Source organism: Panthera leo, chromosome C1, assembly GCF_018350215.1.
Source record: "Panthera leo isolate Ple1 chromosome C1, P.leo_Ple1_pat1.1, whole genome shotgun sequence".
Classification (NCBI taxonomy): domain Eukaryota; kingdom Metazoa; phylum Chordata; class Mammalia; order Carnivora; family Felidae; genus Panthera; species Panthera leo.
Genome location: NC_056686.1, coordinates 202274884 through 202299085, shown reverse-complemented (window position 1 = coordinate 202299085; position 24202 = coordinate 202274884). Strand labels below are relative to the sequence as shown.

At 57.3% G+C, this 24202-nt stretch overlaps 1 protein-coding gene across 4 annotated transcripts in view; it reads right to left on the bottom strand.

Moving 5' to 3' along the window:
• SPEG (striated muscle enriched protein kinase) overlaps positions 1-24202 on the bottom strand; it is a 49611-nt gene that overhangs the window by 21012 nt on the left and 4397 nt on the right. The window contains exons 6-17 of one of the 4 annotated variants that reach the window (XM_042950234.1): positions 21273-22576; positions 19301-19444; positions 18811-18993; positions 9408-9583; positions 9085-9173; positions 8013-8188; positions 5228-5488; positions 4040-4198; positions 3744-3933; positions 3417-3640; positions 805-924; positions 481-585 (exon numbers count right to left, since the gene is read on the bottom strand). In XM_042950234.1, coding sequence (XP_042806168.1) covers positions 481-585; positions 805-924; positions 3417-3640; positions 3744-3933; positions 4040-4198; positions 5228-5488; positions 8013-8188; positions 9085-9173; positions 9408-9583; positions 18811-18993; positions 19301-19444; positions 21273-22576 — 3131 coding nt within the window. Of the gene's footprint in view, positions 1-480; positions 586-804; positions 925-3416; positions 3641-3743; positions 3934-4039; positions 4199-5227; positions 5489-5831; positions 6652-7624; positions 7847-8012; positions 8189-9084; positions 9174-9407; positions 9584-18810; positions 18994-19300; positions 19445-21272; positions 22577-24202 lie in introns of those variants that run through there. The other 3 variants (XM_042950235.1, XM_042950236.1, XM_042950237.1) reach the window with 3 other exon arrangements.

Below are 24202 nucleotides of genomic sequence, written 5' to 3'. Positions count from 1 at the left end.
CTCCTGTTGCTTCTGCCTACCTCCCATCTGCTCTTTCCAACCTGGCCAGCCATGCTCAGGGCCAACCAGGTGCCAGGCATGGGGTCCAGTTGTAGGCATGGAGGGAATTTAACTCATATCCCAATTTCTTGCTACAACCTGAGATGGAGAAACTGAGGTACAGAGCAGGGAGAAGTCATATGCACAGGGAAGGGGAAGGTATTCCCAGGATCATGACCCAAACACCCAGTCCCTCTGAGAAAGGGAACGTGGAGGCCCCTTTGTGGCCTCCCCTGATGTGGACCCAGGGCTTTATCCACCTTGGAGAGGAGACAGGCATAGCAGCTCCTGGCCATGTTCCGAGTCCCCTGCTCTGTCCTACCCTCCACTGGTACACCTCTCTGGGTCCTGCCTCCCCATCCTGGCTCCCTGGGTGCCCCTGCCTGGGTGTCCCTGCCCACATTCCATCCCCACCCCACAGCCCTGTGCAGCCTGACCCACCAATAGCCATGTCCAGACTCCTGGGGGGGTTCCATGTGAGTGTGATCATCTTCCCAGTCACAGCCACCACCTGCGGGGCGCCATCTGGGGGGCCTGGAACCACATCTGAAAGCCAGAGGTCAGAGGTCTGCTGGGTCTTTTAGGGCCCAATGGCTCCGCAGGATCACCAAGCCTCAGGACAGTGGGATGGAGACCAGAGGCACAGCCACAGGGCCAAGGGCAAGGCCAAGTGGCTCCAAAGGGCATAAGGGGAAGGGAGGCCTCTCCCTCACCTAGGCCTCTGTGTAGGCAGAAGCCAGCTGACCGAGAAAGTGCCTGCCTTACCTGTGACATAGAGGTGGGCATAGCACGCAGCTTTGCCCAGCTTGTTGGCGATGACACTCTTGTAGACGCCGGCATGTTGAGGTCCCACAGCAGGGAACACCAAGCGGTGGACATCCCTGTCTGGGGGGTGGGCAGGGAGACAATGACACCGAGCCTGAGTGAGGAGGTTTGGAGGGCTGGACCCATGCCACCACAGGCCTGGCCCTTTACCCTCACCCGCTGAGGGAGCAGCGAGGGGGCAAGAGGGGGGCGGACGGCAAGAAGCACGTCCACCCTGCAGCAAACCCGAAGTCCAGGCTGCGAAGCCTACACCTGCAGCCCTAGCCCCTCTTGGCTGTCCCTCCAGTGACTTCTCATCTTTCTCCCACACTGATTCACCCTCTGTGAGTTCCTACCCCGCTAACTACCCCTCATTTCTGCACCTCTGGCGGTCACACCTGGGCATCAAAGTGCTGACAGGTTTCATTCCTAAGGCCCCTCCCTCAGTCCCCTCTTCATCCCGCATGGCCACTGCTGGTCCCGTCTGCAGCACGGCACCCAAAAAAAGCCCTCCACTGGCACAGTCCACACTCTGCCAATGGCATTGCATGCTACCTCCCGACCTGGAAACCTTGACGGCACCTACCGCACTCGACGTACCTACTAGCATCCAAAGCCCTCAGCCCAAACACCCACCCGGCCACGTCTCCCTCTCTTCCTCCAACCCTGACAAGCCATCAGGTCCCTGAACAAGCCCCAGGAGTTCCATCTCCAGGTTTTTGCTCACGAAATTCCTCCCTTCTGGAATACTCTTCCCTTACTTAACGCCTTCTCCTTCAAGACACAGATCAAGTGAATGCCAGCCTGGGAAGCCTTCTCTGTACCCCCACCCCTGACTCCCTCCCCGGGGTGCCCGGCACCAGGCCCGCACTGCTGTGGGTAATTCTTCCCCTTTACTTACATGTGTCGTGGCTCCTTAAAGACGGGGCTAACTTGTCCTGTCAGGCCCAGTACCCGACACCTTACACATAGTAAGTGCCAAAGATGTTAGATTATAAATTATAATAAGAGTTGTCTGTTCTGTGCCCAGTCTATGCCAGCTACTTGACATGTACTTTCTTCCATAATCCTTTCAACAACCCTGCAAGATGATCCTCATTTTACCAATGAGATCAGAGACATTAATGGACTTGTCCAAGGTGACCCAGCTAATGAGTGATGGAACCATGGCTTGAAGTTGCTTCCCTCTGATTCTGATCCTCCTTTTCTACACTGTGATCCCTGAATGATGATAGGGAGGCCATCTCAGGCGGGGGTGTGAAGGGGAAGAGGCCTGCACTGTCCTCCTTCACGTCAAGGCCATCCCCAAACACCCCTCCCCTCTCTTAGTGGTTATCACCACGTGAAACACTCACCCATTCATTTATCTCTGCTGACACTATTTATAAAGGAAGAGAGACCAAGGGCTGCCGCTGACCCCAGATACAGACAGAGGCTGAGATGCCAGCTCAGATCCCAAGAGACACCCACCGGGGGCCTCAAGCAGAATGAGAGACAGGAAGCCTGTGGGCTGAACAGACAGCCCGAGGAGGGGGCTGTGAGGAGAAGAGTCACAGCCACAGTGATGGCACTGGACAGTGGGGTAGGGGAGTGGGGCACAGGTGACAGGGGGCATCCTGGTTAGGAGGTGGGTGCCAGGGTCAGATGGTGTTTTTCTGCCTTTGGGCAAGTCCCTGTCCTTCTGTAAGCCTCAGTTTCCCTGCCTGCAGACCGGGATAATAGTACCTGCCTTATAGGCCCTTGATGATGTCAGGCCTTCAGCACTCAGGGTCTGGGACTCACAGAGTGCTCAAGAAAGATAAGTTCTGTCATGTCGCAGCGGTAAGAGGCACCCATCACGGTCGCAGCATGGGCTGTCTGATGGGGTTAGATAAATCTTTTCCCATGAGACTCAGATCCCTTCCAGGATGGAAATGAGATACCGCCGAGAGAAATATCTGAGGTGGAAAGGACACGGTCCCAGATACGTTCCTCTGTATTTCTCCCCTGGCTCCTTTTCTTTATTTGGTATTGTTAACAACCGTGGCCAAGCATCCTTTCGGAGCCAGACGCTGCCCACACTGGCCTTTTCACTGAAATTTCTCCAGGAAGGTGTGAGCAACACTGCTTTATGAACAAGGATAATAATGGCAACGACAAAAACAATAGCAATGATAATATTTTTAACATTTACTGACCACTGGCTATTTGCCAGGCCCCGCTCTGAGTGCTTTATATGTATTAACTTATTTAAAGCTCATAACAAGCTTTTATAGATAAGGAAACTGAGGCACAGAGAGGTTCCGTAACCTTGCCCACAGTCCTGCAGCTGGTCAGCAGCAAGTTGTAGGGCCTGTCCAGCAAGTGTTAAGGGGGCCACCCCAGGCTCAGAGCGGTGATCCAGCAGGTGGCACCGTGCAACTCAAGGAAGGAGGCCATGACCTCCTAGCGCCTGCGCACTCCCCTCCCCGGCAGCGCCCCATCCCTGGGCAGGCTAGAAAGGGAAGGCTCAAGGGCAGGGAGAAGGTGAAGGTACTGTGTGTGCAGAGGGTGCCAGAGGGGACACTCCCCAGGGTCCCTCCCTAGACACATACACTGTGTCATGCGCCGGTCATCACTGCTCTGGATGCGGTGGCCATTGTGGAACCAGCTGATGGTGGGGTAGGGCAGGCCGGTCACCTGGCACTCCAGCATGGCCTCCTTGGCCAGTCCCACCTCCAGGTCCTGCAGTGGCCGCAGGAAGTCGGGCATAGACAGCCGCTCCAGCTCGCCCTGCTCTGGCTCCTCGGGGATAGAGGGCATCTTCTCCAGCTTTGAGCTGTAAGAACAACATAGCTGCCCAGATGCCCAGAGCAGCCCCTCCCACCACCAGCCGAGGCCACACAGAGGCAGCCCTGGGAGCCCCGGGCGCGCCGCGGTACCTGGGGCCGGTGGCAGCCGTCCGAGGCTCCTCCACGTAGAGCTGGGCCGAGCACTGGGCCTGGCCGTGGGCGTTGGTAGCGCTGACTGCGTACAGCCCCTCGTCCTCACTGCCCACATGAGCGATGTGCAGAGAGTGCAGACCTCCTTCCTGCCGCAGCCGCAAGTTCTCGCTCTCCTCCACCTGGTGGCCTGGGGGAGGGAGGGGCGGGCATGCAGAGCAGGCTCAGTGGGGGCCCCCCAGCCGGCCCTCTGGCCCTCAGGAGGCGCCCAACATCTGCAGGGTGGAGGGCCATACCAAAATGAGTCCAGGTAACGGCAGGGGGCGGAGTGCCGCTGATCTTGCAGTCGAAGCGGGCCGCCCGGCCCTCCAGCACCTCCACGTCCTCCAGCAGCCGAGTGAACAGGGGCGCCAATGAGGGCCGCACCGTCAGTCGGGCACTGCAAGTCAGCTCATCTAGTGGTGGGGGGGAGGTCAGCACTGGGGCAGCGAAGGCCACGGAGTCCCAGGAACCCCAACCCACAGGTCCTGCCCTCATATGCCAGGCAGGAGAGGGGAGCTGGGCCAGGAGCTGGAGCCTGGGCAGAGCCCAGCAAGGTCCCCAGACGCCAGAATGAGGTAGTAGGCAAGACCCAAAGACCTGGCCTTCTCAGGAGGGTGGAGGTTGGCGACGGTGGGCGGCAGGCTGCCACGGTGGTTGGGGAAGCAGCAGGAGCCCCTCGTCACTGCCCCTGCCCACTCAGGACGAAGCTCCGCTCAGCTCCAGGAGAGGGGCCTGGAAGCCAAACCCCGATCCTCCCCCACACCTTTCACCTCCCCTCGGAACTGTCCTCTGGGCCTGGGCTGTGCCTCCACTCCTCCCACCCACCCCAGACCCCGTGAAGCTAGCCCACAAGGAATCTTCTGGGGGGAAAGAACAGCCCCTTATGCCAACCGGATCCTTTCCTGCTTTACAAAGACTTCCAGTGTCACCTAAGGGGCTCATTACCACAAGCTGGTGAGGCGTCATCTCTGCTCTTCCAATGAGGACAGAGACCAGGTCAGAGATGTCATTAATAATAATAATGGGTGACATTTATCAGGTGCCACCCTTTGCCAGCCTTGTGCTGTACTTTGTTCTTTACACATGTTATTTCATTAATCTGACCAATTCCCCTACAAGATAGCGAGTCTCGTGATCTCGTTTTACAGATAGTCTAAAGCTCAGAGAGATGTAGTAACTTGTCTGAAGTCACGTGACAGTGCGTGGCAGGGCCAGAATTGGAACCCAAGTCCGGGTGGGTTCTGCTACACCTCAGCAGACTGGTTCTCTACGGGAACAGCAGCTGACACTGACACAGAAGGCCCTCCGTGCCAGGCGCTACTCCGCGTGTTGAGGCAGGTGTACCGCATTATCTTACTTTGCGCCCAGCTCCTACACTTCCGGTCCCCTCCCCCCAGCTCTGGGGTGCCCATGGCAGCCCTCGGGTCTGAGCGGGCAGTTACCTTTGGCCGTGCTGAGCTTGCAGGTGTAGACACCACTGTCGTCCTCGTGCACAGACGTGAGCAGCAGCTTGCATTTCCGGCCATCGAAATGCATCTTGCATTTGAGCAGTGCGGGCTGCAGCAGGCGGCCTCGGCAGAGCCAGTCTACCTCCACGTCAGCAGGACCTGCCACCAGGCACTCAAACAGCGCCATCTCCCCGGCCCCCACGTCCACGTCCTGCAGGGGGGCCAGCACGGCCAAGGACCGGCTTTCAGGATGTGCTGGGGGGAAAGCGGCCACAGGGGGGCACGCGAGGAATAGAGACACACGGGGTGAGGGAGACACACACACACACACACACACACACACGCACACACAAAGAGACAGACAGATACAGAGAGAGAGATGCATTTTGTTCCTTTGGAGACAGGGAAAGCCCGCCCACCCGGCCAGGACAGCAAGGAACTCCAGGGCCTGCCTTCAGGATGGCAAGCTGGGCCAGGGAAGGTGGACTCAGGGGAAGTGGGAAGGAATCAAGGGCAGGGAAACTGAGAGGGCCACGTAGGGGCAGAGACGGCGGCGGAAAAAAAAAAAAAAAAAACACAGCACACCAGCTGGGTACAAACTGGACTTTATTTGAGCTAAGAAACAACTTTTTCCAAATACCTCCACACCCATTACAGCAGGCCCTCACTCTTTGGCCAAGCCTGGCTAACACCCTCATTTCCAGACAGAGCGTCCCAGGCCCTGACAGTGAAAAGGGGAGCCCCAAATGAGCCCTAAACCTGCCCAGAGCAGGACTTGGTCAGGCCTCCTCAACAGCATAGGGCCTGAGGCCTCTGGCTTTTAGTCTCTTGTGAAATAGAAAGTGTTGTGCCATTTGAAACCCACTTCTGGAATGGTCAGTGCACTGCCCCCCACTTCATGAGCCTCTTGTCAACAGCCTCCTGCCCTCCTAGGCCCCTCCATCCTGCAGAGGCTATGCCCTGGCCTGTCCTGCTCTGCCTCACCCCACACCAGCTCAGAGGCATCCTTCCCTGACTGTCACAGACACACAGACAGACAAACAGAGAGACAGACAGGGCCTGTAGCAGCGGTAGCACATGCGCTCGCTGGGTGCTCCCCTGCAGGGAGAAGTTGGGGGGGGGGTGTCTTGATACCCCTCATGGCTGCCCCTTCCTGGCACTCAGTCCATGTGGGGGCTGCCCAGCCATATGTCCACGTGGGGAAGAAGGGTCCCTAGGGGCCCATGGGCTATCCCAGGATGCTGCATAAGGTGGAGAGGGGAGGGAATGGGAAGCTGGGACAGGGTCCAGGCCGGCGGGCCGGCAGGGTCTGTGGGCAGGAGGCAGTGAAACACAGCGAGGTCCGAGAGGTGCCTGAGACAGGGGCGCGGCTCGGAGGGTAGCGGGGGGAGCGCAGTCGGCCCCCTGAGCTCACTCGCCTGTGTACAGACAAAAACCTCAGTCAGCAAGCGGCAGGTTAGTGCAGCACACGCACACACGCACGCACGCACGGGCACGCACACCACGCAGACCTGGCTAGGGCCCCTCTACGTGGAGACCTGCCTCTAAAACTGCCAGGGCACACTGCCACTTTCAGTTCCCTCCAAGATCAGCCTTGGGATGGGGGGACTGGCAGCCAGCCAGAGGCCGGGCAGAGACCGCAGAGGTCTCTGGGGTTCCTGGGTGGGCAGAAGCTGTGGGCAACTAGGGAAAAGGCATCAGGGGTACCCAAAGCCCAGGGGATGTCAGGAGGAATCCCAAAGAGAGAGAAGCACTGAGACATGGGTTAAGACAGAGAAGCAAGGCAGAGCCAGACCCTGGAGGGGAAGGAACAGGCCAGGGAATGGGAGCAGGGAGAGCTGAAGAATTCAGAGACCAAGGAGTGGCAGCTCCAAGAACAAGAGGCATAGGGCAGGTAACTGAGATAGGGAGGGCCCCGCGAAGGTGACCGTGACTGTTAGGGTCTAAGCTCCAGCAGGGGCTGGTGGTATCCAGAAACTCGCCTCTACCAGGAAGGGAGGGATGATGGCTGAGTGCAGAACTAAGGAAGGGTTCCCAGTCAAGAGCTGCCCACAGAGAAAGGTGAGTAGAAGGCAAGGTTGACAGCCAGCCCTCGGGAGGAACACCACCAGCCCCCCAAGGGCAGCCTGGCTAAGGCCTGCCTGCTATCCCCATTGCCTGAAAGGCCCCCTGCCCTCATGCCCCAACTCCGGGGGCCCAGGCCTCTCCACATTCCATGGCCCTGCTCACCCTCACAGTCCTGGGGTCCCTGGCAATGCTTCAAGCCCAAGTCACCCCAAGGGCCCCTCGGAACGGGTCCAGCTATCAGACTCTCCCCACTGCAACCTCCAGCCACAATAGCTTCTGCACAGCAATGGGATGGGTAGGAGGGCAAAGGGGCAGGGAGGGGGTTTGTGAGGGAGAGGCCTGGAAAGGGCAAGGTGACCAAAGCTTGGAAGAGTGTGTGGAGAGGACAGCTGGTGGCAGGAAGTAGGGTCTCTCTCTGGCTAATATCAGGGAGTAGGTGCGACTAAGCATAGGGAAGGCAGTACTGCGTAGTAGACTAAGCACTGAACAACTTGCCAGGTGGCCTTGAGCAAGTCACTTCCCCTCTCTGGGCCTCAGTTTATTCAACTGCAATATAAGCAACAAATTACAGGATTTTATAAGGCCCTTTCTGTTCTGGCGTCCTCTAACTGAGGTTGTGTGAAAGTTGGCATCTGAGCAGGGAAGAGGCTGGGGATGGGGGGGCCAGGGCCGGCGGGCAGGGTGGGTTTTATGGAGAGCGTGAGGCACTCACCTCTGACCTCCAGGCGGGCCTCACACTGCCGGGCTCCATACTCATTAACCGCTTTGCAAGTGTAGAAGCCAGCGTCGGCCCGCTCAGCCGCCAGGATCCGCAGCCGGCACAGCCCGCCCTCTGCCTCCTCCGCGAAGCGCCGCTGGTCTGGGCGCACCGGCTGCCGGTTTCTCAGCCTGTCAGAAGGACAGGAACTCAGTCTAGGGGCCCAGGTCCTGACTTGCCTGCACCAGGAAGTGGGGCCGCAGAGCCAAGCAGGCTCCTCCACCCCCCACCCCGTCTTTGGTCTACTTGTCAGATCTGTCTCACTGACCATGAGCACCCTTGGGTTAACAGGGCCAAGTTTTCACCCTGACTCTGAGATCCTCCCCCACCCCCAGGAACTTCCAGAACTCCTCTGCCCACCTGAATCTTAACCTTCCTTGGAACCTAACTACACTCTTCAGTTCTTGGTAGCTCTGAAATGTCTTCGTGTCTTATTTTTTTTATTATTTATAACCAACGGATAGCTTTCTCACTTCCCAAAAGGGCTAAGAAATAACTTACGATGTTAAAAAATCACAGGGGACCAGACAATCAATTACAGATGAAAACTAGAATCCAAATAATAAGAATCTAAGCGACCTGAGTAATCAAAGTTCTATGCACCCAGGAGGAAGCAGTGCAGCTGAGGCCCACATTTAACCCTGGGCTCTGCCAGCTCAGATACAAATTGTTATGCCCAGGCCTAGCACAGGTCTGGGAACAGAGCAGGCCTTGAAAATCACCCCCGCTGTCACCGGATAGGGGTGAGCATGGGCAGCCTTCTCCAAGAGATGACTCCTGTCCATTCATCCCCAACTGGACAGACAGGAGACCTTTTGTTACCCAAACCCTACCCCAGAAGCAGCCCTGAATGAGCCTGAACAAAGGCATGTTAAGGGAGTGGCACCACTGGACCCGGGATAGACCCCTGGGCAGATCACAGGGAAGTCCACAAAGGGTCCACTCCCCTCAACCCAAAGCCAGGCCTCCCAGGGCCAAGGCTGGAATGGGGGAAGCTGGCCCGTGGTGGCCAGTGGCTGCTACTCACCAGGAAACCACGGGCTTGGGCTCCCCCTGGACACGGATGCTCATGGTGACATCTTGGCCTTCTCTTACTGACTGGTCCATAAGTGAGACCTGAAGGGGGGACCCCAAAGTGTCAGGGGAGACATTCAGGACCCAGATGTGGCCTGGGGGCCAGAGGATTCTGGGACAGAAACCTCTTCCACACTAGGCTGACAGAGGCTGGCTCCAGGTAAGAAGGGTTAATGGGGCCAAGCTCTAGGCCTTGCTAAAACCTGGTGTGGCCCCAAGAACAAAGGCACACATGAAGGAATGAGGTTGCCCGGGGGCTGGCCTCAGCGGTCTGACCTTGAAAGTGGGGGGTGCCTTGGAGCCAGTGTCAGAGGAACGGCGGTTCTGGCTGGGACTGAGCTTCATAGTGGGGGTTCGGGGCCAAGTCTCCCCAGGCTCTGGAAACTCCTCTGGGGGACTCAGGTATTCCTCATCAGAGGTGATGGGGCTGCTGAAAGGTGATGTGGACCCTCCTGGAAAAGAGACAGAAGAGAGACAGTGGCACAGAAAGAGACACCAGCGGGGGAAGAAGGGCCAGAGAGAATGACAGAGCTGGCTAGATCAGCCCCAGATCAAGGGCCTGATAAGGCCTGGAATGTCCCGCAAAGCCCAGGACATAGGCCAGCCCTGCCCTGATTTCACTTCATGGGGTTCCTACTTGCTTGCTGCATGACCTTGCTCAGGTGTTTCCTGTCCCTGAGCCCATGAATCCTGCTCTGCCACAGACTCTCCTAACACTGACGCTGCTGACCCTCCCGGGGGGGAGAACCATAGGCAATGGCCTGGGACAAGGCATTCAGGCACCAGAGGGGCTGCCGTCTGGGCCCGAAAGGAGGCTTAGAATTCCACTGGAGCAGGGAACCCACATTCCTGGCATGGAACTGCAGGTTCCTAATGCAGATGGTCCCCAGAGTGGTACAGCCAGGGACCCGTTTCTTGGGTGAGCTGGGTCTGGTGCAGAGGAACACACACCTCAGACAAGCCCCATCGGGACAGTGCCAGGGCCAATGAGGCGGCACTGTCCAGCCTGCCCTTCCCCCTCTCCCTTCTCAGCTTCCTGCCCCAAATACCCCAGGGGCACCTGTTGGCCCCAGCCCTAGAGCATGGACCCCAAAACTCTCAGGGGATGGAAAAGCAGTTTGAGTGATCCACAGAGAAGGGCAGCTGAGACTGGGAGAGGAGGGGGGCACGAGTGTCTGCTTTGGGGGAGGGGTGTCCCCAGGGCCCTGACGCCCTCTCCTGCAACTGGCCAGGGGCCCAGCCTCACTGAGCTGGCTCCTATCCGACTACCAAATACAGACATGAATCCACCACAGCCCCCTGGCCCCTCCTCCTGGTTCCCCCACCCCAAGCCCCTGTGGCCCAGCCCCCCCACAGGGCCGCACCCCAACTCACCCGAGACTCTGCACACAGACCCCAGGCTGTGCCTGTCCTGAAGGCTCTGCCCTGGCACCAGGCCCTCCTGCTGCCTGCCCACTGCCCACCCCACCCAGCTCCCCAGGGAGCAAGATCCCAGCCTGCCCAGCCCCACTCACTCGGAGGCTCTACACCCAAGGGCCTGGGGGAGGGGAAGGAGCCCGAGGAGGGGAAGGAGGAGGTGGGGGCTGGCAGGGCAGGGACAGGCTCGGTGGCAGGCAGGCAGCTGGCTGGGAAGGTGGTGCCTGCTAAGACCACAAGCAGTGCAGGCCCTGGAGTAGAGGGGGAGGAGAGGGGAGGGGCAGAGCGCAGCCAGGCTGGATTTAGCCACCCTGCTCATTCCCAAGCAGCAGGACCTGCCTTTTCTCTCTTTACAGTTTCTAGACCCTGACAAGAGCAAAGCCCCCTCGGTGGTACCTTGACTCAAAGTGCGGGGGCCTCAGTCCCCAGGGAAAGATGGGGGTGCTATCTTCACTGCAGCACCTAAGATGCTTGCCCTGACCCGTTCACTTTGACATACCCACCAGATGAGGGGCCGATGGCAAATGGCCCCTATGATGCCCCTTGTTCCCCACGTGGGAATGTGCTGACAAGCTTCAAATCCTGGAGCCAGGCCATACCCTGTTTTTTCTGGTGCTGAGAATCAGGGAACTGTCAGGACCTTCAGCCTCTTCCCAGAAATACCCTCCTCAATCTGAGGGGGCCCAGAATACCACCTCTGCCTCCCCACTATTGCCATGGCAGGTTTGGCCCTGTACCACCCAGGGGCACCGGGCCTGCACTCACCCCTCCTCCTTCAGGCTCTATCAGGGGCACCTGTTGGCAACTGTCCCTCACCCTGTCAGCTCTACCAGGACCAACAGTCACAAGGCAGGGGCTGCTTCCCCGTAATGCCCCACAACTAGCATCCTTCTGTACCAGGGCTGGGGAAAGGGCTTGGAGATCAGCAGCAGAACAGGGGAGCTGTTGAGGAGAAGTCACATGTCCTTTTCCTTCCTCCTATCACCACCCCCCCGCCCCCACAACCCAGGGCCACATTCCCAAGCCATGACCTGTGTTTCCCAGCACTGCCAGTGAAGAAGGAGGAGGGGACTGGCAGAGGAGGGGTGCCCACCATTCAGGTTGGCTGCCTTGAGGTGGGGGTGGGGAGGCAAGTCGGAATGGCATTTGGAGAACATCTGCCCGGGCCCTGGCCACCAGCTGATGCTGAGACCACAGGCATGGGCCCTGAAAGCGGGAGCCCCCTCCTCTCTGTGGTGCCTGGTGACCTCCAAGGTCACCTCGAGATTGGATGGCGCTGCAGGCGCTCAGGGGCCCAGGAAGGGAGAGCAGAGCCTTAAAGCAGATTGGCAAGGTTTGCAGGGAGCCTCAGAGACCCCTGGTGGTGGCTTCGGGGAACTGCACCCTGAGGGCATCCAGCGACCAGGTGAATCAAGGTCCTGAGGCTGCCCGGAGACACTGAGCAAGGATTTGTCTCCAGCTCCCAGAACCTCTGGGGTTCCACATCAGGCTCTGGTGCCACCCCACTTCTTACTGATCCCACCACCCAAACCATCTTTGTAGCCAGTCCTGCTCCACCCACAAGCCTGGCTCTCACGGTGGGAAACATTCTTATACCAGCCAGGAAGTGGGTATAACCTAATATGCACATATTGGTTAGGTGCTGCCACATGAGTGCTGCCCCTACACACCCCACCACCCCAAAACATGCCGACTCTGTGCACACGTGTGGCCTTTCAACACTGCTCCCAGGTCAGACTCACTTGATGAAAATACCACTGTGAGGGAGCCTCCCCAGACCCGTGCATCCAGCTCAATACTGGTCCCAACATCCCTTGAGATGTTCTAAGGATAAATATAGTCACAGTCACCTACATGAAAGGCCTTCTACACCAGGGCTTTTCAGCCACCCACATCAGGACCACCTGGGAGCCTGTTTAATCTATAAATTCCTGGGTCTTACTCTGAAGAATTAGATGTCCTAAAATGGGGGTCAGGAAAATACATTTTAAAAAAAGCACACCAGGTGATTCTTATGCACATGAAAGTTTAGGGACCCCTGTGATCTTCATGGAAGAACAACCCTGAGAGGTGAGCTCACCTTACTTGGCCACTTATCAGGGCAGGGATCTGAATAGCCCAAGTGCTTCCCACAGGACCACCTGGCCTCCCACCTTGAGCAAGGTTCCTGACTCTACAGCAGTGGTTCTCAAAGTTCACAGTGCATCAGGATGGAGCTTAAACCACAGATAGCTGAGCCCCACCCCCAGAGTTTCTTTTCTTTTTTTTTTTAAGTTTATTTATTTATTTGGAGAGAGAGAGCATGCATGGCATGTGCATGTGCATGCCAGCCGGGGAAAGCAGAGAGAGAGAGAGAGAGAAAATCCCAAGCAGGCTCTTTGCTGTCAGCACAGAGCTCGATGCGGGGCTCAAACTCACACACTGTGAGATCGTGACCTGAGCTGAAATCAAGAGTCTGACGCTTAACTGACTGAGCCACCCAGGTGCCCCACCCCCAGAGTTTCTGAGGGAGGGGGTATGTTAATGTGCATCTCTACCATATTCCCAGCGTGATGCGGATGCTGCTGGTCTGGGGACCACACTGTAAAGACCGCTGCCCCATGGTTTCTTCTGCCATCCCAACCTCCATGCTTAGGCAGATCTTCGTTAGTACCCTTTGCAGATGCATGTCCCGCCCAGCCTCTGCGTGTCACCCAGGCTGTTCCAGGGACTGAGACAGTCACATGGATTTTGATTCCCCCCACACTGCTACCTCACATGCAATCCCTGCGGTCCACATAGCCCCAGACTAGCCAGGAGGGCCTCCAGGTGTGGCTACGATAGCTGAGAAGTGGACAAAGCATGGTCATGATTTTAGGAGCCTTCTGCCTGATAAGGGTGACAACTGAGACACATACACAACTAGTCTAGTGAGCACGAATAAGGTGGCAAGAAAAGGGCAGATCAGAGCCACGGGAGTGCAGAGAGCAGATTACTCTGGACTCAGGGAAGACAGGGTAACTGAGGGAAGGGGTATTATTGGAATTATGAATTTGGTTGAGGGGTGCTGGGGTGGCTCAGTCAGTTAAGCATCTGACTTCGGCTCAGATCACGATCTCACGGTTCACGAGTTCTAGCCCTGCATTGGACTCTGCTGTCGGCACAGAGCCTGTTTCGGATCCTCTGTCCTTCTCTCTCTGCCCCTTCCTCAGTCGCTTTCTCAAAAATAAATAAACATTAAAAAAAAATTTTTGGTTGAAGAAGGAAAAGGGGGAAAGTCTTTCCTGAGGAGGAAACTGTGTGAGCAAATATTCGGAGAAAAAAAGGACATGCAGACCACTGCAGCTCAACTTGCTTACAAAACTGGGTAAAAGTGAAAGGAGTGAGACCTGACCACGTTAGAGTAGGTGCCTCTCTCAGCCTCTCAGCGGCCTCCAGCCACCTTGGGGTCATCCTCGGGGCCAGATGGCGGAGGCCAGCTTCCGGGGAGTGGCCTTCACTCTCAAGGCAAAGGGCAGCTCCCTCGAGGTTTCCGAGGGAGGGCATGACATGTGGGACTTAACAAACACTCAAACATGGCCCAGCCATTATTCGTAGTCTGTTCTCCACGGGCACTGTCTCAGTGGGCTCCTCCAGAGGTGATGCCTTTAAATGTCTGCTGTGGTCAGGCCACCATGGAAGACAGAGAGGCTGAGGGAAAAGGAGGATACAGGCCAGCCTGTGGCTGGGAAGGCACAGGTGCTGTCATGGGTACCGCCCCTTCCAAAGCAGAAGAGCAGCACTGAGGTTTCTGTTTTGGTTTCCAAGGGACAAGGAGCAGAGAGAACTGGGGCGCCTGGGTGGCTCAGTTGGCTAAGCATCTGACTTCGGCTCACGTCATGATCTTGTAGTTTGTGAGTTCGAGCTCCGTGTCAGGCTCTGTGCTGACAGCCCTGAGCCTGGAGCCTGCTTCGGATTCTGTGTCTCCCTTTCTCTCTACCCCTTCCCCGCTCATGCTCTTCTCTCTCTCAAAAATAAATAAATGTTAAAAAAATTTTTTTAAAAAAAAAGGGGGCAGAGAGAATTTCACACGGTCGGCCTGACCTCACCATAGAAACAGTTAATTCCCTACATGTGACTATTTGGGGTTGCTCTGTGTTAGACAGAGGGTTGGCACTCATGTTAGACTAAGTCCCCATTCTTCTCATGGGCTGAGTGTGACAGCCCCCACTCTGAGGAAGCAGCCTTGGGCAGACACCCATCACGGCCAACCTGCTCCTGGTAGACAGGAGTGGGGAGGAAGGGCTGAGTCTGGCCAAGGGACCACACTGCTTTTTTAGATGCTATCCAACCCCCCTTCAAAGATGGGACAATGGGGTCACACGGCATTCCAAGATCCCCTCCTTCGGCAGCCTCTGCCTTCACAGTGGAGACGCTGTAACTCTGCAGCAGCCCTGGCCAGGAGAAGGGGCAGGAGCAGACACTCTTGCCTTTCCTTTTGTCCTCATGACCCGCTATAGCCAAACTCTATTCTGTTGCGACAGTGTCAATCATATGGTAGGACCAGAATGAGCCCTGAAAAGCCATATCCTCTGGCCCAAATGTCCTTGTCTACATTCTCATCCCCACAGAGCCTCATAAATCTTACCAAGTAAATAGCCCAGTAGATATAAGGACCCTCACCTTACAGATGAGGAAGCTGTGGGCAGACAAGGAAACATGAAGAGGCCAAGGCCTCAGCTGGAAAATGCTAGAACCTTGGGCTCAAATACACAAGACCTGTGCTTGAGGGAGGACAGAAGGAAGCAGAATGGAGCCCCCATGTCCCCTTTTGTCCTGACTAGCACCCAAAGGGCCTCCTGTCAGAGCCTGAGGTGCTGGACCACAGCCACAGCAGAGATGGGGAGTCAAGAGAGGAAGGAGAGAACCCCCCCATCTGACCCACCCACAGAGGGCATCAGCAGTCTCTGACCACCCCCCCCCCAACCCGGTGTGAGCTCACGAGCACAATTCTACCTTCACCTTGAACCTGTTCAGAGTAGCAGGGAAGGTGATGGTAAGGAGTGTAGGCTTGGGAGATCCAGGGACAGGGCTTCAAAGCATGACCAGCCCCCAACTGACCATCTGCTCCTAGAGCTGAGCACCCCAACAGGGAGGGCACTAGCCACCTGAGACTCCTTATACGTATATTAATTTAAATGAAAAGAAAAATCACTTCCTTGGTCACACTAGACACATTTCAAGGGCTCAACAGCCACATGTGGCTAGTGGCCACCATACTGGACGGTGCACATATAAAACATTTCCATCACCACAGAAAGTTCTATTGATCAGCATTTCTCCAGAGCAATTTGCTCAAGTTTTCCAAGTCTCAGCTTCCTCATGTGTAATGTGGGCATAATAATAGAACCTACCTCCCGGGACAAGAGTAAGTGTGATAAGCCAATCAACACAGGCCCTGGTACATATGAAGCACTGACTAGAAGCTAACTCCTTGTTCTTTTCATTTGCTATCCACCTAAGCTTATTTCCATCACCCCAGATCACCTGTTGCTTACAACATTCCTAGGTAGATTGCAGGTACTCAGTAAAGGCTGCTGGCCTAGCGCTGGCTCTACGTCACTTCGTTCTCCTTGTTTCTGTCTTCCTATCTGTCAAATGGGAACATCGCCACCTATCATGTACCTCTCCAAGGGGTATATACGGTGCAATGTAGCTCAAGTAAGAGAGGAGATGTGAAAGGACACTCTCCAAACACACAAAAAACTGTTCAGAGAGATGTAGAACTTGGCACCCAGCTGGTACTCAATAGATGCTTGTGTGACAGATGCAGGCAGCTGAGAATGCTTCACTTCAGGTAAGCATACTTCTCACACTCCCCAACCACCCGCTGCAATACACACACGCCCTCCGGGAGAACGACTGTGGTCTCAGCAGTACCCAGTGGGCTGGGGCAGGCTGGAAGGGACATGGGGCCGGGGTGGGGCTGCCGGAGTGGAAGAGAACCAGACCCTGCCCCTCAAACCACAGCACTCGAGCAAGTACATTGCCCAGTTACCCATTCCCTAATTCCCATGGTTCCCAACCGGGAACTGAGATCTGTGGGCTCTCCAAAACAGGCCCTTTTGGGGTGGGCATGCCAAGAGGGCACTGCACAGTCAGCCCTGGTTGCCAGGGTCCTGGGGTGGGTGGTTAAGGAACGAGAAAGGGAGATGGTTCCAGGAGGCCGCTTCCTACCAGACACTACGCACCCCCTCCCTGGGCGGGCTCCCACCACCCTGCAGGCAGCCACACTGCCAGGCTGCCTGACACTCTTCCTTAGCCCCACCCCCTCACTGCACACAGTCCAGGCCCGGGACCCCGCCCTGGCCAAACGTCGTGCCACCCCATCATTCCAGCCACTCTGTTGCTCTCCAGGTCCACTGGCCCTTGTCCAACCACTCTGGACCAAACAGTGCCTTGTAGGGGAAGAAAGTCTGCTTCTGCCAAGGGAGTCCTGGGGCCGAGTCAGCATGACTTACGGGGGCTGCTCTCTGGGGGCAAAGACACTGACTAGTGGCTGACTAATGAGATGAAGCTTTTCTGACTCCCCATGGCGGGAGGTGGGCAGACAGATGCCACCATAAGCTGAGGACCCAAACACTGGGAAATATAGAGGGGCTGGGGCTGCGTGCCTGGCAAGAGCAGGGGAGGAGGCCCCAGGGCACAGATAGTCTGGAGAATGGTCAGAAAAGGAAAAGGCAGCTTTCTGGAGGCTCGTGGAGACCTGAGCTCCTGTGCACAACGGCACCCCTTAATAACGCTAACAGTTAATGTTTGTCTACAGCTTTACAGTTCATAAAGCTCATTCACACATTTACTTTTGTTCGTGAAGATGGTATAATTATCTCTGGTTTACAAATGAGGAAACCAAAGCACAGGGAGGTTCAGTGCAACAAACACAGAGCTCCCAGTCAAGTGCTGACAGCTGCCTTGCCCCAAGCCTCTTTCCCAACCTTAAAAGGCTCCCAAATGGCCACAAGCCAGTAGCGGGGCACCCCCCACCCCCTTACCAGATCCCAGCCCAAGCCAGGTATTGACCAGAGTCCTGGAGCCAGCCCCAGGCCCCCTGAGGAGAGTTGGGAGCTGAGTCAGAAGCCAGATCCCAGAGGTGATGGAAGGCCGGAAACGTGCCATGGAGGGCCGGGCATGATTCAGCGTGGTGGGAGGGGTGAGGAGAGAGATTAAACACGGGCTCCTGGGAGGGGTGTGTATGCTAAGGCAGACGAAGACCTGCTGGTCTGCAAAGCCAGACAGGTGCAAACAAAAGGATCTAATGCAGGACTGGGGTTCAGGGCAGATCCCACCAAAATCACCGTTATGGTGAAAAGTGCGGGAGCCCCGGGACCACAGCAAGACAGGCTCTGTAATCCTGTCTCCTGTCGAGCTGAGTGAAAGAAAGGGACAGAACAGCGTGTGCTGTTCCCCCTCCAGGCATGCCCAGCCCCTCCCGCTGCCGCTGTAAATCTGCCTCTCAATCCAGCATCCCATAACACTGACTGACCGCTCTGCTCCGTGTTCTAGGACCTGGGTTCCTCTGCCCTGCGGTGTCCTCCAACCTAGGTCCTCTGATCAAGCTTGGTGACCCAATGGTAACATCCTTGAGGATGGAGTCTGTGTCTTTCCTTTCTACCCAGCCTCACCTACCCCTCCCCCACTGCCCAGGATCAGCACACTGTTGGGCCCATCAACCTGAATGAGTAGAACCAACCACACACACTGACGCCAGGCTGGCCCTGCCCCGAACCTGAAAGAAACCGGGCTTACACCCAAAGGAAGTAGTCCAACACCAAGTGAGAAAACAAAGCAGCCAGAGCCACAGCCATCTCCAGAGCAGTGCTCTCAGCTGCCCCCTCTTTAGGGCTTTGGGTTCAACAGGAGCGAGGGAGTGGGGAAGGGTCTCTTTTTACTTCAGACCTCAGAAGGCTCCTGATGGCTTTTAAGCCCTCTGACCTGGGAGGTTCTTCTTCTCTGAGACTCAAGGATAAGTTGCTTTCCCCACAGGACCATTTTCAGGGAAATGTCACCGGAGGATGGCTTTTAGAGGATACGTAAAGACAAATTTCAGTGACTTCATGAATTGGCCGGCCTGGTGTGTGCCTTTGGGAACGCGGCCCCCGCTCTGAGGCTGGGCCACTTAGAATGCTTCCACCAGAGCAGGTGACATCTAAGAACAGACTGTGCACGCTGGTCGAGAACCTGAGCTCTGGGCTGGGAGTGGGAAGGGTCACGGCTCATCCCGCCCGGGGCCCCACAGGCTCCCTACCAGGTCTCACGGCCAGCGCGGCAGCACAGCGGGCCTGACCCAGCTCGTTGGTGGCGGTGGCTGTGTAACTCCCGGCATCGGCCGCCCGGGCCTCCCGGAGCAGCAAGGTATGCCGCTCTCCTTCAGCCCGGATGAGAAGGCGGCCATCGCTGCGCAACGCAGACCCATCCTTCTGCCAGGACACTGTGAGGAAGGAGCGGAGTGACTGGATGCCATGGCCCACAGTAGTCCACTGGAGCAAATCTCCCCTCACCCCACACAGAGCCCAAACCCTAGGGAATCCTGAGGACTGCCCCCTCACTCACAGAAGCCCAGGCCTGCCCTCTCTCCTCCCAGGGGGTTCTGGGAAAACTCCCCTAACACACACACAGGAGTCCAGCCAGCCCCATGGGGCAGATGTGCCTCCTCCCCTTCCCCTCCCTCCGAGGACTGACGGGGGACCTCCCGCTCCCTGTCTCAACCTTAGCCTGGCCCCAGCCCTGGAGCTCACCTTGGGGCGGGGGGTTGGCAGTGATGATACACTTGAGCAGTACATCTGCCCCTGGAGCCGCTACCACATTCTGCAGAGGGATCTCAAACACAGGGGCCTCCAGGGGCTCTTCTCCAGCGGACACATATGAGTCATCTGAAGACTCTGCCGGAGACATGGGTGACGAGGTAAGGGGACATGGTCCCTGTGGGGGTGACTCAGGGGGACAGGGGATCGTGACAGCCTTGTATCTTAGAAAGCCAAACCCAGAGAGAAGGGCTTCCGGAAGGTGGGGTTTGGGGAACAAGGGTTCTCACTCCTGAATGTCCTGAAACAGGGAGGAAAAGACAGAAGAGAGGTTCTCAAACAGGACAGGGCAGCCAGGACTCCACATTAGCTTGACTTCTCAACTTCAGCCACAGCGACTGTGGTTTCTGGAAGAAGTCTTGCACGTCTTTCCACAAATCAGTCATCAAGGGTGGTAGATCAGGCCCTGTTTTAGGAAGTGCTCTGAGTGCACAAGGTGTTCCCAGCTGCCAAGGAGACCGAGTACAAGCTAACAGCAACCCAAGCCTTAAGCAGTAATACCGCTGTCACAGGACAACATGTGGTAAGTTGCCAAATTAGTGATGCCACCGGATTCAAGAGGGAGCAGCACGTGGGTCCAGCAGCCGTCTGAGATGCCTCTCAAATCAGCTTTGATTCTGACCATCCACCAAACAGTAATACTGTACCTACAGTGCACTAAGGTCTGTATGAGTACCAGGAATACAACAAGGAAGAAGAAGCACTCCCTGCTTCCAGGAAGCTTGTACGCACGAATATATCCTCCAACCCCACTGCAGTGGATCCCTCTACCAGAATGGCCCAACTCTGACATTCTTTAAGCAAACAAAGCACAGCGTAGGTAGCCAAAAGAGCAGCGAGACTCCCAATCACACTGTTTTCCAGCTCCATAACCTTGGACAAATGATATAACCTCTCTGCACCTCAGCTCTGTTATCTGCAAGGTGGAGCTGATTAGTAACACTCAACATCTTACACAGCTGACATACAAATTAAAATAAAGCAACATCCCTAAGCTCCCAGTTAATTCGACACCTGTATTGCGGTATGCAATAATGTGGCCAATAGGGCAATGGACAGGTACCTAATTATTTTTTAAAACTTTGAGATGGTAATACTTAAATTAAAAATAAATTAACTGTGATGAAGAAAAACACAAGGTGGTAAGTGAAACGAAAGCAACTCTGACGAGGGTCCTGGGAGCAGTGAACCGAGGCACCTGGCCTGGGGAAGCAGCAGGGGGTGCGAGTGAGTCAAGGATGGCTTCCTAGGCCTCCATCCAGGAGTGGACCCCGAGTTGATGTTCAGGGTGAGCAGAATTAGGAGCAGGGACACCATCCACAGGACGACTGGGAGACAACACACAGGCTGGCATGTATCTACGGTCAGCACAGCCACACAAGGACTCAAGGATGGGAGAGAGGCAGCGAGGTGATCGACTGGGTCAGATCTCAGTGGCCACAGGTGGGTCAGGGGATGGCGCTGGGATGAAAGGGCACAGATGAGAGGTGGCTGGCCCAAAGCTCGCCTGGAACAGGGGCCTGACACATTATTTATTGAGACGGCTTTCCATCTCTTCCCCCACAGAGGAGTGGGGTTTGGAGGGGCTCCTTAGATTCCCAGCAATGCCTCCCACCATGGTTAGGTCCTTGACCCAGCTGGCCATTGGACCCAGGGCACCTGTGGCAGGCATCTGGGCACCCTTCTTTCTTCGGCTTCCCCCAGCCTCCACCAAAACACACTCGCACTCCGCCTCACCAGCAGGCAGGTTCCAGCACAAGGACCTTCACAGACCTTCACTCAAACTCGAACCTGGTGCTTTCCCTGTGAAGCCCGCCCTCTCAACTGCCCAGCAGCGTCGCTCTCCCCAAACGTCCTCCCACCCAGGTCTCACTCAGCACCTTCTCAGCCCTCCCCGAGGCCTTACCGAGCTCAGGTGAGGTGGGCCGGGCACGGCGACCTCTGCCCTGGCTGCGGGCCCCTCGGCGGTCCCAGGGCCCCCAAGGACCGTCCTCCTCCGGTCCTCTGCGGAGCCTCTTCTCGGCCTCAGGCCCCGCCCTGTTCTTCTCCAAGGTCTGGGGCACAGCAGTGCCCTCCTGGCCCGGCGTGGCCCAGGGCAGGAAGCGCACGGCTTGCGTTGGGGGCTCCCGCTTCCGACCCGGGGGCGCTCTCGTCCTGGCTTCCGGGGGATCGGTGGCGGCGGGGGGCGGCACGGGACTTCGGCACTCCTGGATGGCTCTGCTCCGGGTCAGCGGGAACTGGTCCCGGCGCCTGACTTCCTGCTGCGGGCCTTCCCCCGGCTCTGTCCTGCCCGCCGGCCCGCGGCTCCTGGGCCTCCCCTGTTCGTCCCCGAGCTTCCCCGTGACGCTCGGAGGGGGTGGCTGGGCGGCGGCGGGACTCTCGGCCCGAGGGGTCTTGGGAGTGGAGGGCCGGGAGAAGAGCGGGGGCTCGCCAGGCTCTCGGGGGGACGGGGCCCGCTGCAGCGTGGCGCGCAGGGACTCGTGAGAGCGCACCAGCTCCTCCCGCGACGTGGAGCGGCGGATGCGGCCCAGCTCCTGGGCAAAGCGCAGCTCAAGGTCACAGGCCGGGCTGCGCTGCCGCGTGCGCTCGTCCAGCGAGGCCGCCTTCTGCTGGAACAGGCGGCGGCGCTCGGCCACGCTGCCCCCCGGCGCCCGAAGCTCCTCCTGCGAGGTCCTGGGTGTGCCCCAGGGCGCTCCGCCGTCGGATTTGGGCTGCTCCAGTGAGCGGGCCTTGCGCAGGGGTACCCATGGCCGCAGGGGCGCCGGCGGCGAGTCGCTGCGCTCCAGGCTGCGCCGTCGCTCCTCGAAGAACTGCAGCTTGTCCAGGATGCGGGAGCCGGCACGTACCAGCCTGGGCGAGCGGCCCAGCGCCGACAGGCGGCCAGAGGCCTCGCTCAGTGGTGTCTGGGGCCGGGACTCTGCCGTGCCCGCCAGCGAGGGCCCCGACGACTTGGACTTTTTCCCTCGCTTCTCGTCTGCGGTGGCGTCCTCCGGCAGCACAGGCTCCTGCGTGCGCCGGTGGGGCGATGTGGGGGTGGCGGGGGGCTGGGCGCTGGGTCCCGGCGGGGGCCGCTTACCCACCCGAGGGGACGGTGGGGGCAGCAGCGCGGATTTGGAGGGAGGCGGTAGGGCGGGGCGACGCGGGGCCTCACTGGCCGGCTGAGGCTGAAGATCAGGCTCCTCCCTGTGCAATCCGCTCTGAGGGACGCTGCTGCAGAACCAAGAGGAAGAGGGGTGGAAGATTTAGGGATCTCCCCTCCTAGACCTTCAGCTCGTCATAGGAATTGGACGGTGGGGCATGCTGGGAAGGCTTGGGGGTGACATGGGTCAGACCCTCTGCCCCCTCCCCCCAAGAGGAAGGCACAGCCATAGCAGGTGCTGGGGAGAGGCTGGCTGCCCTGGCACCAGAAGACTGGTCTGGTGGCTGGGCCCAAGTACAGACTCAGCATCCCGGGCTCTGGCCAGTCCCCTCCCCCCAGCCCCGGAAGCTGGGAAACAGCAAAAACAGAACGGAGCGGTGGGAGAGAAAAGAATGAGCTTAGGACCCAAAGGATGGTGAAGAAAGGCAGGAGGGTTGGATGGGGAGGGGCCCTCTCAGGAATGCAGCCTCCCACTCATTCCTGCCCCCAGCTGGCCCCCGCAGCCCTGCCCATCCTTAGCAGGACATACCCCTTTCACAGTGGCCTCTAGAAGAATAGGCACTAGCCTTCGGGGGGCAACACCCCTATCCCAGGGACTACCTAGCACCTACTCAGACCTAAGCCCCTTGCCAGTGCTGACACAACGCAGCAGGTGGCAGCTGAAGTCCCTGGGGTGGGAGACTAGAATACCCAGGTTCCCACTCTCTTTGATCAATCTGCCCCCATTACAGGCCTTTGACTTCCTCCTGCCTCTGGGAAAATTACCTTGAATCCTTTGAACCCCCTCACCCACCTCCGCCACCTTCCTCCCACCCAGCACAGAAGCTCCCCAAAGGGGTATGCTCCGAAATAACTCAGCTCAGAAATAACTACTGCGTGGGCCTGAAGAGGGGGTGTGGGAGAAGAGGAAGAGGGAATAAGCTGGTCAGCTCAGAGTACCCCTCTCACCCACAGAGCTTTTGATGCCCAAGAGCTGGGCCTCAGTTTCCCCTATCTGGATTCTTGGGGAACACATCAAACAGAAGGATTGGCAAGGAAAGGAATCGGAGATATTAACATCATACCTGACTCACTGGAGAGAGCTTACTAAAAACTTAGAAAATGGCTCATTGAGTACTCACTGTGTGCCAAAGCGTGGACTAAATATGCTTAAGGTGCACTGAGCCGCTTAATCCTTACAACAATCCTCCGAGATAGGAAGCGTTACTGCTTCCATTTACAGATGAACAAATTGAGGCTTAAAGAGGAAAAGTGCCTTACCAAGGTCACACAGCTAGGAAATGGCTGGTATCAGGACTGAAACCCAGGTGGTCTGACTCCTGAGCCCTTATTCCCTGCAAATGTCTAGGATTCTGAGGGCACAGAAGGGAGGAGAAATAGGGTACCAGCCACAAGCAGAAGTTCTAGCAGGTGCCTGAGTGTACGGATGTTTCAGCCTACCTGGGTCAGCCACCCACACTGCAGACCCCACCTCCGACTGCAAGGTGGGGGAGGGGGGGAGGGGAGGATGATGGGTGGAAGAGCAATCCACAGTGTCCTGAGGGAACAGAATCTCAGCCAGCCACCTGCAGGGAGGCAGAGTTTACTATGGGGAAGGGACAGCAGAGAGCAGAGTCCCTGATGAATGGCCTCTGGGAACTGGGTAAGGCGTTGTAAAGAAAACGGGGACAGCAGAGGAGGCCTCTTGCTGGCAGTTC